The sequence below is a fragment of the Pseudophryne corroboree genome, chromosome 3, assembly GCF_028390025.1.
Source record: "Pseudophryne corroboree isolate aPseCor3 chromosome 3, aPseCor3.hap2, whole genome shotgun sequence".
NCBI classification, from domain to species: Eukaryota; Metazoa; Chordata; class Amphibia; order Anura; family Myobatrachidae; genus Pseudophryne; species Pseudophryne corroboree.
Genome location: NC_086446.1, coordinates 545,525,205 through 545,540,960, shown reverse-complemented (window position 1 = coordinate 545,540,960; position 15,756 = coordinate 545,525,205). Strand labels below are relative to the sequence as shown.

Genomic DNA, 15,756 nt, shown 5'->3' with positions numbered 1-15,756 from the left:
TATGCCATAGCGGACAGTCAGTAGCAGCTGGTGGTTGCACCATTATGTTTCATTTTATTTCTTTAGGGTGTATTATATCTACTTTTATTATTAGGAACTAGTGAGAAATTAGATTAAGCCATGTGATTTTACAGAGAGAATGTAAAATAGTGCTAGACACGCCCAAAAGGTGGCGCTAGACACACCCAAAAAGCGGTGCTAGACACACCCCTCCGGCGGTGCACCCCCAGATAAAACTAGCTGGGCATGCCTATGAGTGTAGATGCGATCAGAAAGGAGATTGGGCGTGGTATATCATTTAAATACCGCCCTTTGGCATATTTCAGAAGTTAAAATAATAAAAAATAATAATTATCATCACAATATCAACATATATCCCTTGGATTTCCTTTAGAACTTCAGGTGTATATACACATGTAGGGCAGAGATGACAATTATTATCTTCACTAATTACCAGCCCGTCAAAATGGCGGAACAACATAACAGTAATGTCAGCATCGGTGGCTGTGCGTGCGCACTTGAATTGCTCCATCTGGCGCCATCTAGTGGCCGTTGACACAGAAAACACTTGAATCCCCCAGCAGAGGTGAGGAGCAGCGTTAAGGGTCTATTTGCTAAGCCATCGATGGAGATAAAGTCTCAGCCAATCGGCTCCTAACTGCCATGTCAAGGTCTGGGTTTGAAAAATGACAGTTAGCAGCTGGTTGGCTGGTACTTTAGCTCCATTGACTTTATCCCCGTCCAAGGCTTAGTAAATATCCCCCATAATCTTTTATTATATAGAATCTGTTTTCAAAATGTTCTGTGTACATGCAAATGAGGCTGAAGAGATGTGTAGGTATCAGTATCTGGTCAGAATGTCGACATGAACATAAAATTGACATGATTAAAATGTCGACATGTTCACAATGCCGGCCTTTAACATGTTGACAGTACATTTTTAGGTTATTTTTAGAGTAAGGCTAAAATAAGCAAAACAACTGTAGGCGGGGTGTTAATGTCAACATTATGAACATGTCCACATTTTAACCATGTTGATATTCTGGCTGTTGACATTCAGAACCTGTCGACATTCTGAAGGCCAACATCCTGCCCCGCTCTTGGCAATATATTGTCCCTGGATACATATGGGGAGAAGACAATATCTTATTTAAGTCTTGAGCATTGAATATTGTTGTATTATTTTGCAGCTGCTCCGCTGGACAGCATCCAGGACCTTGCAGCCTTCTACATCCAGTGCATAAAGCAAGAGCAGGCAGAAGGCCCTTACTGGATAGCCGGATACTCATTTGGAGCTTGTGTGGCCTTTGAGATGTGCTCCCAACTGCAAGCCCAGCAGGACAGCTCACATGCACCTGACAGTTTGTTCCTTTTCGACGGGTCACATTCCTACGTTGCTGCACATACACAGGTAAGTTCACATATTTATAGTTGTAAGGGAAAATACTTAAATCTCTCTTGGACATCGCTATATATTTCATTTTTTGACTAATTGATCTCTTGAACAAATTGTATAGTGACACTTTGAGGCTGATTCTGAAGTAGATGGATTTCTATGCTCAAATAGTGAGCTGTGTATACATCGCATACGCAGATCCTATTCTGAGTCATCTGTCTTTCCGGGATATTTGGCATTTCAAAGTGGTAACAGTGGGGTCTATTCATGAAGCAGTGAGCAGGTGGAGAAGTTGCCCATGGCAACCAATCAGCTGCTCCGTACAATTGTATAGTATATACAGTAGTGGCTCTTGTCACCGGCAAGCAGGTTTATTGCCCAGGGCGCCGCTGTCCCGAGGGCGCCGCCGCCATGGCAAGAGCCGCTACTGGTCATCATGCACCGCACAGCATTGTGGGAGCGGCCACAGATGCTAGAGGTCATAATTGACCTCTAGTGTCTGTGCAGTGCTATGGGAGAGATGTCATGACGTCTCTCCCATAGATCCGATGAGCGGCGCTGGCGGCCAGAGACGGAGGGCAGCAGCGGTCAGGAAGCAGGGGCGGGGCTGGTGAGTATTTTTTCTCTGACGTCCTAGTGGATGCTGGGAACTCCGTAAGGACCATGGGGAATAGCGGGCTCCGAAGGAGGCTGGGCACTCTAGAAAGATTTATGACTACCTGGTGTGCACTGGCTCCTCCCACTATGACCCTCCTCCAAGCCTCAGTTAGATTTTGTGCCCGGCCGAGGTTGGATGCACACTAGGGGCTCTCCTGAGCCTTTAGAAAGAAAGATAGAAATTAGGTTTTTTATTTTCACTGAGACCTGCTGGCAACAGGCTCACTGCAGCGAGGGACTAAGGGGAGAAGAAGCGAACCTGCCTGCTTGCAGCCAGCTTGGGCTTCTTAGGTTACTGGACACCATTAGCTCCAGAGGGATCGACCGCAGGCCCAGCCTTGGTGTTCGGTCCCGGAGCCGCGCCGCCGTCCCCCTTACAGAGCCAGAAGCAAGAAGAGGTCCGGAAAATCGGCGGCAGAAGACATCAGTCTTCACCAAGGTAGCGCACAGCACTGCAGCTGTGCGCCATTGCTCCTCACACACACTTCACACTCCGGTCACTGAGGGTGCAGGGCGCTAGGGGGGGGCGCCCTGAGAAGCAATAATAACACCTTGGCTGGCAAAAATACCACAATATATAGCCCCAGAGGCTATATATGTGGAAAATACCCCTGCCAGAATATAGGAAAAAGCGGGAGAATAGTCCGCGGAAAAAGGGCGGAGCTATCTCCCTCAGCACACTGGCGCCATTTCTCCACAGATCCGCTGGAAGGAAGCTCCCTGGCTCTCCCCTGCAGTCTACACTACAGAAAAGGGTAAAAAAGAGAGGGGGGGCACTAAATTTAGGCGCAGTATACAATTATATAAAAAAAGCAGCTATAGGGGACATAACTCAGTTAGTCCCTGCATTATATAGCGCTCTGGTGTGTGCTGGCATACTCTCACTCTGTCCCCCCAAAGGGCTTTTGTGGGTCCTGTCCTCTGTTGGAGCATTTTCTGTGTGTGTGCGGTGTGTCGGTACGGCTGTGTCGACATGTTTGATGAGGATAATGATGTGGAGACGGAGCAGATGCCTTTAGAAGGGATGTCACCCCCTGCGGGGCAGACACCTGAGTGGTTGAGCTTATGGAAAGAAATGAGTGCACGTATAGACTCTTTACATAAGAAATTTGACGACATGCCAAATGTGGGACAGCCGACTTCTCAGCTCGTGCCTGTCCAGGCGTCGCACAGGTCATCAGGGGCTCTAAAACGCCCGCTACCTCAGACCGCAGACCCAGATGTCGACACTGATACTGACACCAGTGTCGACGACGATGAGTCTAACCTGATGCCCACTAAGGCCATTCACTGCATGATTGAGGCAATGAAAGAGGTGTTACACATTTCTGATATAAATACAGGTACCACTAAAAAGGGTATTATGTTTGGGGAGAAAAAACTACCTGTAGTTTTTCCCCCATCAGATGAATTAAATGAAGTGTGTGAAGAAGCGTGGGCTTTCCCTGATAAAAAATTAGTAATTCCTAAGAAGGTACTAATGGCGTTCCCTTTCCCGCCAGAGGATAGGTCACGTTGGGAAACACCTCCTAGGGTGGATAAAGCGCTCACACGTTTGTCTAAAAAGGTGGCACTACCGTCTCCGGATACGGCCGCCCTCAAGGAACCTGCTGATAGAAAGCAGGAGGCGATCCTGAAGTCTGTATATACACACTCAGGCATTATACTTAGACCAGCTATTGCGTCAGCTTGGATGTGCAGTGCTGCCGCTGCGTGGTCAGATAAACTGTCAGAAAATATTGACACATTAGACAGAGACACGATCCTGCTAACCATAGACCATATCAAAGACTCAGTCTTATATATGAGAGATGCACAGAGGGAAATCTGCCGACTGGCATCTAAAGTAAGTGCATTGTCCATTTCTGCTAGGAGAGGCTTATGGACTCGCCAGTGGACAGGAGATGCAGATTCTAAAAGGCACATGGAAGTTTTGCCATATAAGGGTGAGGAATTATTTGGGGATGGTCTCTCGGACCTTTTTTCCACAGCAACGTCTGGGAAGTCAGCATTTTTACCCCATGTCCCCTCACAGCCTAAGAAGGCGCCGTTTTATCAGGTTCAGTCCTTTCGGACCCAGAAAAACAGGCGTGGAAAAGGCGGGTCTTTTCTGTTCAGAGGCAGAGGTAGGGGAAAAAGGCTGCAACAAACAGCAGGTTCCCAGGAGCAAAAGTCCTCCCCCGCTTCTTCTTCTAAGTCCGCCGCATGACGGTGGGGCTCCACAGGCGGAGCCAGGTACGGTGGGGGGCCGCCTCAAGAATTTCAGCGATCAGTGGGCTCGCTCACAGGTGGATCCCTGGATCCTTCAAATAGTATCTCAGGGGTACAAACTGGAATTCGAGGCGTCTCCACCCCACCGGTTCCTAAAATCTGCCTTGCCGATTGCTCCCTCAGACAGGGAGGCGGTGCTAGCGGCAATTCACAAGCTGTATTCCCAGCAGGTGATAATCAAGGTACCCCTACTTCAACAAGGCCGGGGTTACTATTCCACACTATTTGTGGTACCGAAACCGGACGGTTCGGTGAGACCCATTTTAAATTTGAAATCCTTGAACACATACATAAAAAAATTCAAGTTCAAGATGGAATCGCTCAGGGCGGTTATTGCAAGCCTGGACGAGGGGGATTACATGGTATCCCTGGACATCAAGGATGCTTACTTGCATGTCCCCATTTACCATCCTCACCAGGAGTACCTCAGATTTGTGGTACAGGATTGCCATTACCAATTCCAGACGCTCCCGTTTGGACTGTCCACGGCACCGAGGGTATTTACCAAGGTTATGGCGGAAATGATGATACTCCTTCGAAAAAAGGGAGTTTTAATTATCCCGTACTTGGACGATCTCCTAATAAAAGCGAGGTCCAAGGAACAGTTGTTGGTGGGAGTAGCACTATCTCAGGAGGTGCTGCACCAGCACGGCTGGATTCTGAATATCCCAAAGTCACAGCTGGTTCCGACGACACGGCTACTGTTCCTGGGTATGATTCTGGATACAGTCCAGAAAAAAGTGTTTCTCCCGGAGGAGAAAGCCAGGGAGTTGTCATCTCTAGTCAGAGACCTCCTGAAACCAAAACAGGTGTCAGTGCATCGCTGCACGCGGGTCCTGGGAAAGATGGTGGCTTCTTACGAAGCAATTCCCTTCGGCAGGTTCCATGCCAGAATCTTTCAGTGGGACATGTTGGACCAGTGGTCCGGATCGCATCTTCAGATGCATCGCTTAATAACCCTGTCTCCAAGAACCAGGGTGTCTCTACTGTGGTGGCTGCAGAGTGCCCATCTTCTAGAGGGCCGCGGGTTCGGCATACAGGACTGGGTCCTGGTGACCACGGATGCCAGCCTTCGAGGCAGGGGGGCAGTCACACAGGGAAGAAACTTCCAAGGACTATGGTCGAGTCAGGAGACTTCCCTTCACATAAATATTCTGGAACTAAGGGCCATCTACAATGCCCTAAGTCAAGCAAAATCCCTGCTCCTACACCAGCCGGTGCTGATCCAGTCAGACAACATCACGGCAGTCGCCCATGTAAATCGACAGGGAGGCACAAGAAGCAGGATGGCGATGGCAGAAGCCACAAGAATTCTCCGATGGGCGGAGAATCATGTACTAGCACTGTCAGCAGTGTTCATTCCGGGAGTGGACAACTGGGAAGCAGACTTCCTCAGCAGACACGACCTCCACCCGGGAGAGTGGGGACTTCATCCAGAAGTTTTCCAGATGCTGGTAAACCGTTGGGAAAAATCACAGGTGGACATGATGGCGTCCCGCCTCAACAAAAAGTTAAAAAGATATTGCGCCAGGTCAAGGGACCCTCAGGCGATAGCTGTGGACGCTCTAGTGACACCGTGGGTGTACCAGTCGGTTTATGTGTTCCCTCCTCTGCCTCTCATACCAAAGGTATTGAGAATAATAAGAAAGCGAGGAGTAAACACAATTCTCGTGGTTCCGGATTGGCCAAGACGAGCGTGGTACCCGGAACTTCAAGAGATGCTCTCAGAGGACCCGTGGCCTCTACCGCTCAGACAGGACCTGCTGCAGCAGGGGCCCTGTCTGTTCCAAGACTTACCGCGGCTGCGTTTGACGGCATGGCGGTTGAACACCGGATCCTGAAGGAAAAGGGTATTCCGGAAGAAGTCATTCCTACGCTTATTAAGGCCAGGAAAGATGTTACAGCAAAGCATTATCACCGCATATGGCGGAAATATGTTGCATGGTGCGAGGCAAAAAAGGCCCCAACAGAGGAATTTCAGCTGGGTCGATTTCTGCATTTCCTGCAAGCAGGAGTGAATATGGGCCTAAAGCTAGGCTCCATTAAAGTACAGATCTCGGCTCTGTCGATTTTCTTTCAAAAAGAACTAGCTTCAGTACCTGAAGTTCAGACATTTGTGAAAGGAGTGCTGCATATTCAGCCCCCGTTTGTGCCCCCTGTGGCACCTTGGGATCTCAACGTGGTGTTGAGTTTCTTAAAATCACATTGGTTTGAGCCACTAAAAACCGTGGATCTAAAATATCTCACGTGGAAAGTGGTCATGTTATTGGCCTTGGCTTCAGCCAGGCGAGTGTCAGAATTGGCGGCTTTATCATGTAAAAGCCCTTATCTGATTTTCCATATGGATAGGGCAGAATTGAGGACTCGTCCTCAGTTTCTACCTAAGGTGGTGTCAGCGTTTCACCTGAACCAGCCTATTGTGGTGCCTGCGGCTACTAAGGATTTGGAGGACTCCAAGTTGCTAGACGTTGTCAGGGCCCTGAAAATATATGTTTCCAGGACGGCTGGAGTCAGAAAATCTGACTCGCTGTTTATCCTGTATGCACCCAACAAGCTGGGTGCTCCTGCTTCTAAGCAGACTATTGCTCGCTGGATTTGTAGTACAATTCAGCTTGCACATTCTGTGGCAGGCCTGCCACAGCCAAAATCTGTAAATGCCCATTCCACAAGGAAAGTGGGCTCATCTTGGGCGGCTGCCCGAGGGGTCTCGGCTTTACAACTTTGCCGAGCAGCTACTTGGTCAGGGGCAAACACGTTTGCGAAATTCTACAAATTTGATACCCTGGCTGAGGAGGACCTAGAGTTTTCTCATTCGGTGCTGCAGAGTCATCCGCACTCTCCCGCCCGTTTGGGAGCTTTGGTATAATCCCCATGGTCCTTACGGAGTTCCCAGCATCCACTAGGACGTCAGAGAAAATAAGAATTTACTCACCGGTAATTCTATTTCTCGTAGTCCGTAGTGGATGCTGGGCGCCCATCCCAAGTGCGGATTGTCTGCAATACTTGTAAATAGTTATTGTTAACTAAAGGGTTATTGTTGAGCCATCTGTTGAGAGGATCAGTTGTTTTTCATACTGTCAAACTGGATATAGTATCACGAGTTGTACAGTGTGATTGGTGTGGCTGGTATGAGTCTTACCCGGGATTCAAAATCCTTCCTTATTATGTCAGCTCGTCCGGGCACAGTGTCCTAACTGAGGCTTGGAGGAGGGTCATAGTGGGAGGAGCCAGTGCACACCAGGTAGTCATAAATCTTTCTAGAGTGCCTAGCCTCCTTCGGAGCCCGCTATTCCCCATGGTCCTTACGGAGTTCCCAGCATCCACTACGGACTACGAGAAATAGAATTACCGGTGAGTAAATTCTTATTTTTTTTACTATGGGTATAAATACAGGGGCACAACTCTACAAGGGGCACAGTACTGAGGGCACAGTACAGGGGGCACAGCTACAGAGGGCAAAACTACTGAGGGCACAGTACTTGGGGCAAAACTTCTGGGGACACAGCTACTGAGGGCACAACTACTGAGGGCAAAACTACTGGGGGGCACAGCTACTTAGGGCACAGCTACTGGGAGCAAAACTAATGGGGGCACAGTACTGTGGGCAAAACTACTGAGGGCACAGCTACAGGGAGCAAAACTACTGGGGACAGAGCTACTGGGGGCAAAACTACTGAGGGCACAGCTACAGGGGGCACAACTCTACAGGGGACAAAACTACAGGGGGCATAACTGTGACCACACCCCTTCCACGCCACGCCCCTATTTTTTTGACGCACGCCTGTGGCGCGCACTAACCCTGTTTTGCCTGTCGGGGAAGGGGGGGGGGGGGCACATGGTCTAGAACCGGCCATGAGTATATAAATTCTAAATGTTACTTTAACGCTGAATGCTTGCCATGGGCAACTTCTCCACTGGCTCACTTCTCCACTCTTTTCACTGCTTCATGAATAGACCCCAGTGTCCTGAATTGTGGGATTGTCATGGGTGTGAATCTAAAGTGATTCTGAGGCCGTTTTCTGACAGATCCCTGGCACCTAGTACCTGACAGATCTGTTGTTCCTAGTACAGAACTAGTGCACCACTGCTAATAATGATGGTTGCGGTGACTGGGGTAAAATTAGTGAGAGGTTTAAGCTTACAGGTGCACCATTCCCTGCATTAGCCCTACGAACTCTCGCATTGGCATAATGTAATCAAGTTCTGCGGCTGCCCGGTCCTGTGGCTTCTACTATTTATGGAAATTGGATGAGTAGTATTACACCTCTTGTACTTTTTCTGAATTTAGGGTATACATTACTTACTATCCATAAAAACTAAGATAACCATAAGATATACATGCTTAGTACCATAATAGTGCCTCATTACAAAAATAAAGTGAAAATTAAGCATGGTGAAATGTTAAAAAGCATTAGTCCGTCAACATAGGCTTACTTACATATATCCTGTGGTACAATGAGCTTTGAGTGGTTGATTACATTAGGCCTCATTTACAGTATTGCTGTAGGGTAGGTGTAAACCTATAAGTGCCTGTTTCAGTGGTTCCAGACTGGCGCTTTTAGCACTATGAGAGAGATTCATCAAAGCTTGGGAAGTGATAAAGTAGAGAGAGACAAAGGAACAACCAGTCATTTCTGGTCATTTTTTAAACACACCCTGTAAATTGGCAGTTAAAAGCTGATTGGGTGATACTTTATCTCTCTCCAATCTTTGATAAATCCCCCGCCTATGTCTATTCAGCTAGAGAAGCACTTTCATGCTCTTGTGAAGTGAAGAGGGAAGCCTCCTCCCCTGTCACGTGGGAATGAGTAACGCTGAAGATGTTGCATGTAAATTTTACTAAACATAATCGCTTCCATGTGACAGAGGGCACGTTCTCCCTTTACGCCAAGCTGCCAGCATAGGACTGAGTGCTATGAGCATTAGCTCTTTTTTTTAGTAATCCTCTAACACCATCTTTTCATTAAAAACAAATGTATTTGTGCTGTCAATTATGCATTGACTAATGGCTCATCTAACCTGTTTCCAGAGCTACCGTGCCAAATTAACTCCGGGCAGTGATGCCGAGGCTGAAACAGAGGCTCTCTGCGCATTCATCCAGCAATTCACTGGTACAGAATATAACAAGGTAATTGTTATGCTACTTGACACAGTAGATATAGGTTGCTTATGCAGAATCACTGATAGATACTCATTTACCTTGTCTGCCTACAGCTACTGGAAACTCTCCTCCCGCAGAAGGACTTGGAGGCCAGAGTCAATGCTGCAGTGGAACTGATAACACAGAGTCACAGGTCCATCAATCCGGAGGCCCTACAATTTGCAGCCTCCTCCTTCTACTATAAGCTGAAAGCCGCAGACCAGTATGTCCCAGTTGATAAGTATCATGGAAACATTACGCTGCTGAGGGCAAAGACACGAAATGAGTATGGAATTGGCCTTGGAGCAGACTACAGACTGTCAGAGGTGATTAGAGGATTATTATTCACTTGTTCTAGCAATGAATCTTTTTTCTTTCTAGAAATTTTGTCTGCAATGTCTTCTTTTTACAGCTCTTCACTGGGGTATCTATAATGGATGCAGGGTATGTGGTGCACATGGGCCCATGGGTCAAGGGGCCCACACCACATACTCTGCACCCATTGAATTTACTTTCCTTGTGGCCACCGGGGCCATTTTCTAGATGCTTGCTTCAGAAATATGGCGCTGGTGAAACTACAGAAGAAATCACTAGTAAAATGGCAGCAGCACCATTTTCCCGTAGATTTGCACATGCACAGTAAACTCCTTCTAGAGGAGTAGCCCCAGTGGAGTTTGCATATTCTCCCCCTTCCTGATAAAACACTCCTGTAAAGGGCCCTACTCACTGGCCGACCCGCCGCCGAGCTGCCCGACGGCGGATACGGCCGACGAGCGACCCGGCGGCGGGGGGGCAGTGACGGGGGGAGTGAAGTTTCTTCACTCCCCCCGTCACGCGGCTGCATTGAAGTGCAGGCAAATATGGACGAGATCGTCCATATTGGCCTGCATGCACAGCCAACGGGAGACCAGCGATGAACGAGCGCGGGGCCGCGCATCGTTCATCGCTGGAGTCTCCACACTGAAAGATATGAACGAGTTCTCGTTCATTTATGAACGAGATCGTTCATATCTTTCAAAAAATCGGCCAGTGTGTAGGGCCTATAACTCTTCTTTGTTGCTGTGCCTATAATCACTGCAATCCCCTCTCCTCATTACACAATTGCCCTCTCCTGACAGCTATGTATCTCCAGAAAAAGCAAAAATAAATAAATAGAACCAACGCTAATTGATGAATCCCAATAAAGTATAAAAGTAGTTACATGAAAATGTAACATAAAATGTGCATGCCCATAGGGAAAACATACAAATAGGATAAACATGAATCCACAATGCAGATAGTTATCTAAGACATGTTGAACATGATATGTTTTAAGAACAATAGAGAATAAATAAACATATATACACTTGTCATCCTTGTCGTCTGCATGGGACACACTTGCACAAACATGCTCTTAGTGTAAAAATAAAAAATATATACTGGGAGCACAGGCAGCTATATTTAGCAATTTAATAATAAATGATAAGTAAAATATACTGTATAAAATGCAATAATCCATGAAAAAGTAAAAACATATAAATCCAATTAAGATTAATAATCAAGTGTCAACTATAAATCACAGAGCTCATCCTCATGGGAAACACAAGTTCCAAACTGCAGTGTGAGTCCAGCAAAGGAGAAAGGCATCAATGTTGCGCAATGTTATTGCAGTAATAAATTGTATCAATCCAGCTGCTGTTCTGTTATAAAATGTAGGGGGATAACTTTCATAGTTCCCCCTCTCACTGAGGCCGGGATGTACAAAGACAATTGATACTAATTGCATACGTACTAACGTGATTAGAGAGCTGCCCCTTGCAATACCTGTGCCGCGGGGGGTGAGGGGGTGTGCTGCTCTCCTGCACCTCCTTGCTCCGGGATGTGACGTCTGCAGGGAGTCCCTGTAGCCGGAACGACAACTGGCTGTGTTGCTTCGGGAGGAGGAGGTTGGGGTATCCTAGAGCACACCAGGGACACTGGGAGCGGATGGGGCTTAGTACATTGTACATTTTTCCTTTAGAACATCCCGGCCTGAGTGAGCAGCATCTAAATATACAGTATATTTACATTTTCTTACAATCATTTTAGAAGCGCCTGGGTATTTCTCCTATTTTTGAATTTAATGTCCTCAATGTACTCAGCAAATGCACCCTCTATTCCCTATTCCACCTCTGTAATGTAAGAAGGCATAAGTGCAACATATATCAGAATCTACATAGACATAGGGAGTGATTCAGGCCTCATCGCTGTGCTGCTATTGTTGCTGTCCTGTGATGGGATAGTCGCCGCCCAAGGGGGAGTGGATATTCGCCTGTGCAAGTGTGCGATCGCATGCTGGCAGCTGCAGATCCGTTCGCACCTAGCTCAGTGTTGTGCGCAGCCCAGGACTCACTCCTACAGTGATAAAAGTACAGACACCCTCCCTGAAAACACTTGGTAACGGCTGCTTTTTTCCGGACACTCCCAGTAACTGGTCAGTTACCACCCACAAATGACCTCTTCCTGTCAATCACCTTGCGAATGCCCATGCGAATGAAATTTTCGCATCATCTTGTCGCTGACTGGTAATGCCCGTTTTTGTTGGCCTGCGCGCGTGCGTTTTGTGGTGCATATGCATGCACAGTTATTACCTGATCGCCCACTGTGCGAAAAACGCACAGCAGCGATCAGGTCTGAATCGTGCCCGTAGAGAAGTAAGATTTTTTTGTGTGCATGTATAAATGGTAAAAAGATGCAATTTATGCAAACATGCACTTCTACTGTACATGAGCCTGCATATGCTCATCATGCTACAGAGTAACAACAACATCATTCCTAATGTATGGCTACATAGATGCAGATGCAGCTTATTCTCAGATGCAGCTTATTCTCAGAGTAGATGTGTGCTTGGATTTGTGTCTCTGTGGTATTACTGTGCTGAATCTAGTTAGAAATATGTTTCTTGTCTTTTCCAACAGGTGTGCGATGGGAAGGTGTCCATTCATGTCATAGAAGGGGATCATCGCACCTTCCTGGAAGGAACTGGAGTTGAATCCATTATCAGCATCATTCATGGTTCCCTAGCTGAACCTCGCACCAGTGTCCGGGAGGGTTAGACAAATGCACTGAAGCAGTCATCTCCTTGCCAGGTTTACATAGGCTCCACGCTCACAAAGGAGAAAATGGCTTCATAGCAAAATAAACAGGACATTTGGTTTTTCATCCAGGCATCAGCACAGTCAAGTAGGGCAGGGCCCCACCCACACTGCCCAGTGCCATAATGGCCGCTCCAGTGGTCATCCCTGGAGTGCTACCCTTCTTCACCTTCTCTGCTCTATGTTGTACTGAACACAGTAAAAGATACCATGCCTCCTACATATGATAGGAGTAAAGTTCATTTTGCAGCATGTTGTTATTATCAGTATTCCAAAGGCAAGACATAGCACTTAGAAAACCATGCACCCCCACATAAGAGTAAATAGGATTTGTTCTCTGAGGCATCGCCATGCCTGTGAAGGGACCAGGAAGTCTGACAATGACACAGGTCTTTGTAAAGTGGAACCTCTGTCAATCTTACTGTCTGGGTGTCTGTGTTTTATTTTTTTTATAATTATTATTTTGTTTTTAATGTTAAGTATTTATTGTATCTCTTATTTTACACCGGGTCACTCATTCACTGGTTGGAGATGCATTTAGCATCAATCCTGTATCACTTATTAGAGTAAAACTAATCCCTGATGTATGCATATAGTAGGGACAGTTTGAAAAAAATCTTCCCTGTATGTATAAGATTAACCTATAAGATAGGAAAGGGAAAGCAAGAGTTAATTCTGAACAATGGATTTAATATGCAGATGGTAAGAGATTCTCTGCTCTGCCTGTCCCTTGTCGCTAAATAAAAGCAAAGACGTTAAGTTAGCGCCATATGTCTGCAAGACATATTTCTGTAATAACGGACAGAACTTGGGATCTTTCATTCATTATTTGTCATTTGAAGTCTTTCTTTATAGCAAGGGCTGGCAATACCTAGCACTTTGGTAAACTGCAAGTCTATCAATAATAAGAGTTTAAAAAAAGCATAAAGTGAAAGTGAACTTGCTTTGTAAGGCTCAAATAAGTTAAAATCTCAAGGGAGAAATCAAATTAGTTAGGGTGGGGGGTGGGGGGGGGGGTGCATCTTCTAGTGGGAGAGTGAACCTGTCACCTGTATGATACAGGTGTTCTACACTAGAATTTTCCTTGAAGGAAATGAAAAGTTCTGCTGCACTTATGACACAGAGATGAGAGGTGGACAACGGTATAATGTACTGTCATCTGAAGACTCAGGAACTCTAGTTGCATTAAGGAGTATGGCCTTTGCAGATCTTAAGAACCTGCTAGGACTTTCACTGTCAGTTAAAGTACCTTTTGTGATCCTCCCTCTGTTGACCGCAGCAGACCAAGTGTAATGTAGGTCTATATATTTTAGTAAAAACAAATAATTGTGATGGTTTCTTTTTTTCATACATTATTTTCTTGCTCCTGTTAAATATTGCTGCTTCAAGATAGTCTTGTGTATGTTGCACTCTCATATTATTAAAAATGAGGTAAACAAATATGTTGTTGTGGTGTCCTCCTTCAATTTCCCTCCACCTAGTAATATGTACTTTCAGTCACATTGTAAAATGGTGTATAGTTACTATGTTAACATTCAGAATATCAACAGGTTCAGAATGTTGACATTCTGTATGTCGACACTAACAAATGGTCTTTACTTTATGAACCTTGATCATTATGCACTTCATTGCACATAGTAACCCCCTTCTACTGCTGCAAGTTGGACCACTTCATGGCTTGTATTATCAGGACTGCCATACTCAGAACATTGTTATTGCACTGAATCAGTTACCTAGATAGGAAGGTTGGGCTATTTAATTAGCTCGGCCGGTAACGAGTGCAGTTACGCCCGTAAACACACAGGTTCAGTGAAACCTGTGTGTGTTCGGGTGAAATAGCCCCGTTTTCAGCTGAAAACGGGGCTGTTATCGGGCATTCTCCGTCAGGCGAAGCAAAATTCCTGATAAACTGCGGCACGCACCGGCTTATTGGGTCTAATTAGATAGCCCCCGGCGGCGACACTTTATTGAATATCCCACTTTATCACTCTCCAAGGCTTAGTACATCCCCCTTTCCCCATGAGATTTCTTTGCTTTCTAGATTTTCTAGCTTGGAGCACGGTCGAGTTAAGCTTATCTCTGCTGGTAAAAAAGGTCCTTGAGTTAACCGTTCCTGTCATAGTGGAAGAACAACCAAACTACTGACATTCTGAGAAAGGGTACCATGACTGTCTTGGTCAGTCTAGTGCTACTGACAGCATTCAGTCATCTTTCTACTGTACTACTTTTAGGATGTGTAGAAGCATTATCACCTGAGTGTAAAGTTAAATTAGCTGAAAATTCCATGGTACTATCATAGCATCAAGGCTCCCTGCCCAAAACGTTCCACCTTTTGGTTTAATCAGGGTGGCATCTGCTTGACCCTATCTCTCCACAATTTGTTAAAAGTCTGAGTTGAGGGATCACTCTCTAGGCTGCAGGACTTGACTGTTGAGGTATTGGGCCTCCCAATTTTCCTTCCCTGGTATGAATATGGCAGACATTGCTGGAACATTTCGTTCTGCTCAGTGCAGTATCATGTTATTATTATTATTATTATTATTACATTTTACTTACAGAGCGCCACAAGCGATTTGCAGCGCCATACAAAGGACAGTACAGATAGACAAAACTTAGCATTACAGTAAATAAATAACAAAAATAGAGTACAGGTAACAAAGAGCACCACAATTCTCAGAACATAATACAGCTAAGATGTAAGTAGCGAGGGAGTAATCATTGTACTACTTGGGGCTGGCGGCCATAGATAGAGATGAGGCTTTACCAGCAGGAGAAAAAGCAGGTAAAAGGGGTAATTCAGAGTTAATCGCAGCAGCAAATTCGTCAGCAGCCGGGCAAAACCAGGTGCACCGCAGGTGTGGCATACACAACACTCGCAGAAAGAGTTAGACCCGGGTGGGTTATCTCGTTTCTGTGCAGGGTAAATACTGGCTGCTTTATTTTTATACTGCAATTTAGATTTCACACTCCATTTCCTTCATTGCCCCCACGCTGTTGCAGGGAAGGCCTGGTCCTTCCTCAACTGCCCCTCTTTGCCATCACTAGAGTACAGTAAGTTTGCCGGCTCCCAGGTCTCTGATTCTATAGTATTCTTCCCTGTGTACTTTGATTCTTTAGGAACATTTTGCCATGCTATAACATTCATTTTCAGGGAGCCCAGTTCTCCAAAAGAGTAGGTG

The 15,756-nt window shown here is 46.1% G+C and overlaps 1 protein-coding gene across 1 annotated transcript in view; it reads left to right on the top strand.

Moving 5' to 3' along the window:
* FASN (fatty acid synthase) overlaps positions 1-14,017 on the top strand; it is a 162,333-nt gene extending 148,316 nt beyond the window's left edge. Inside the window, exons 40-43 of the mRNA XM_063961239.1 lie at positions 1,191-1,411; positions 9,354-9,452; positions 9,539-9,790; positions 12,401-14,017. Coding sequence (XP_063817309.1) covers positions 1,191-1,411; positions 9,354-9,452; positions 9,539-9,790; positions 12,401-12,538 — 710 coding nt within the window. The 3' untranslated portion in view covers positions 12,539-14,017. The remainder of the gene's footprint in view (positions 1-1,190; positions 1,412-9,353; positions 9,453-9,538; positions 9,791-12,400) is intronic.
* The last annotated feature ends 1,739 nt before the right edge of the window (positions 14,018-15,756 follow it).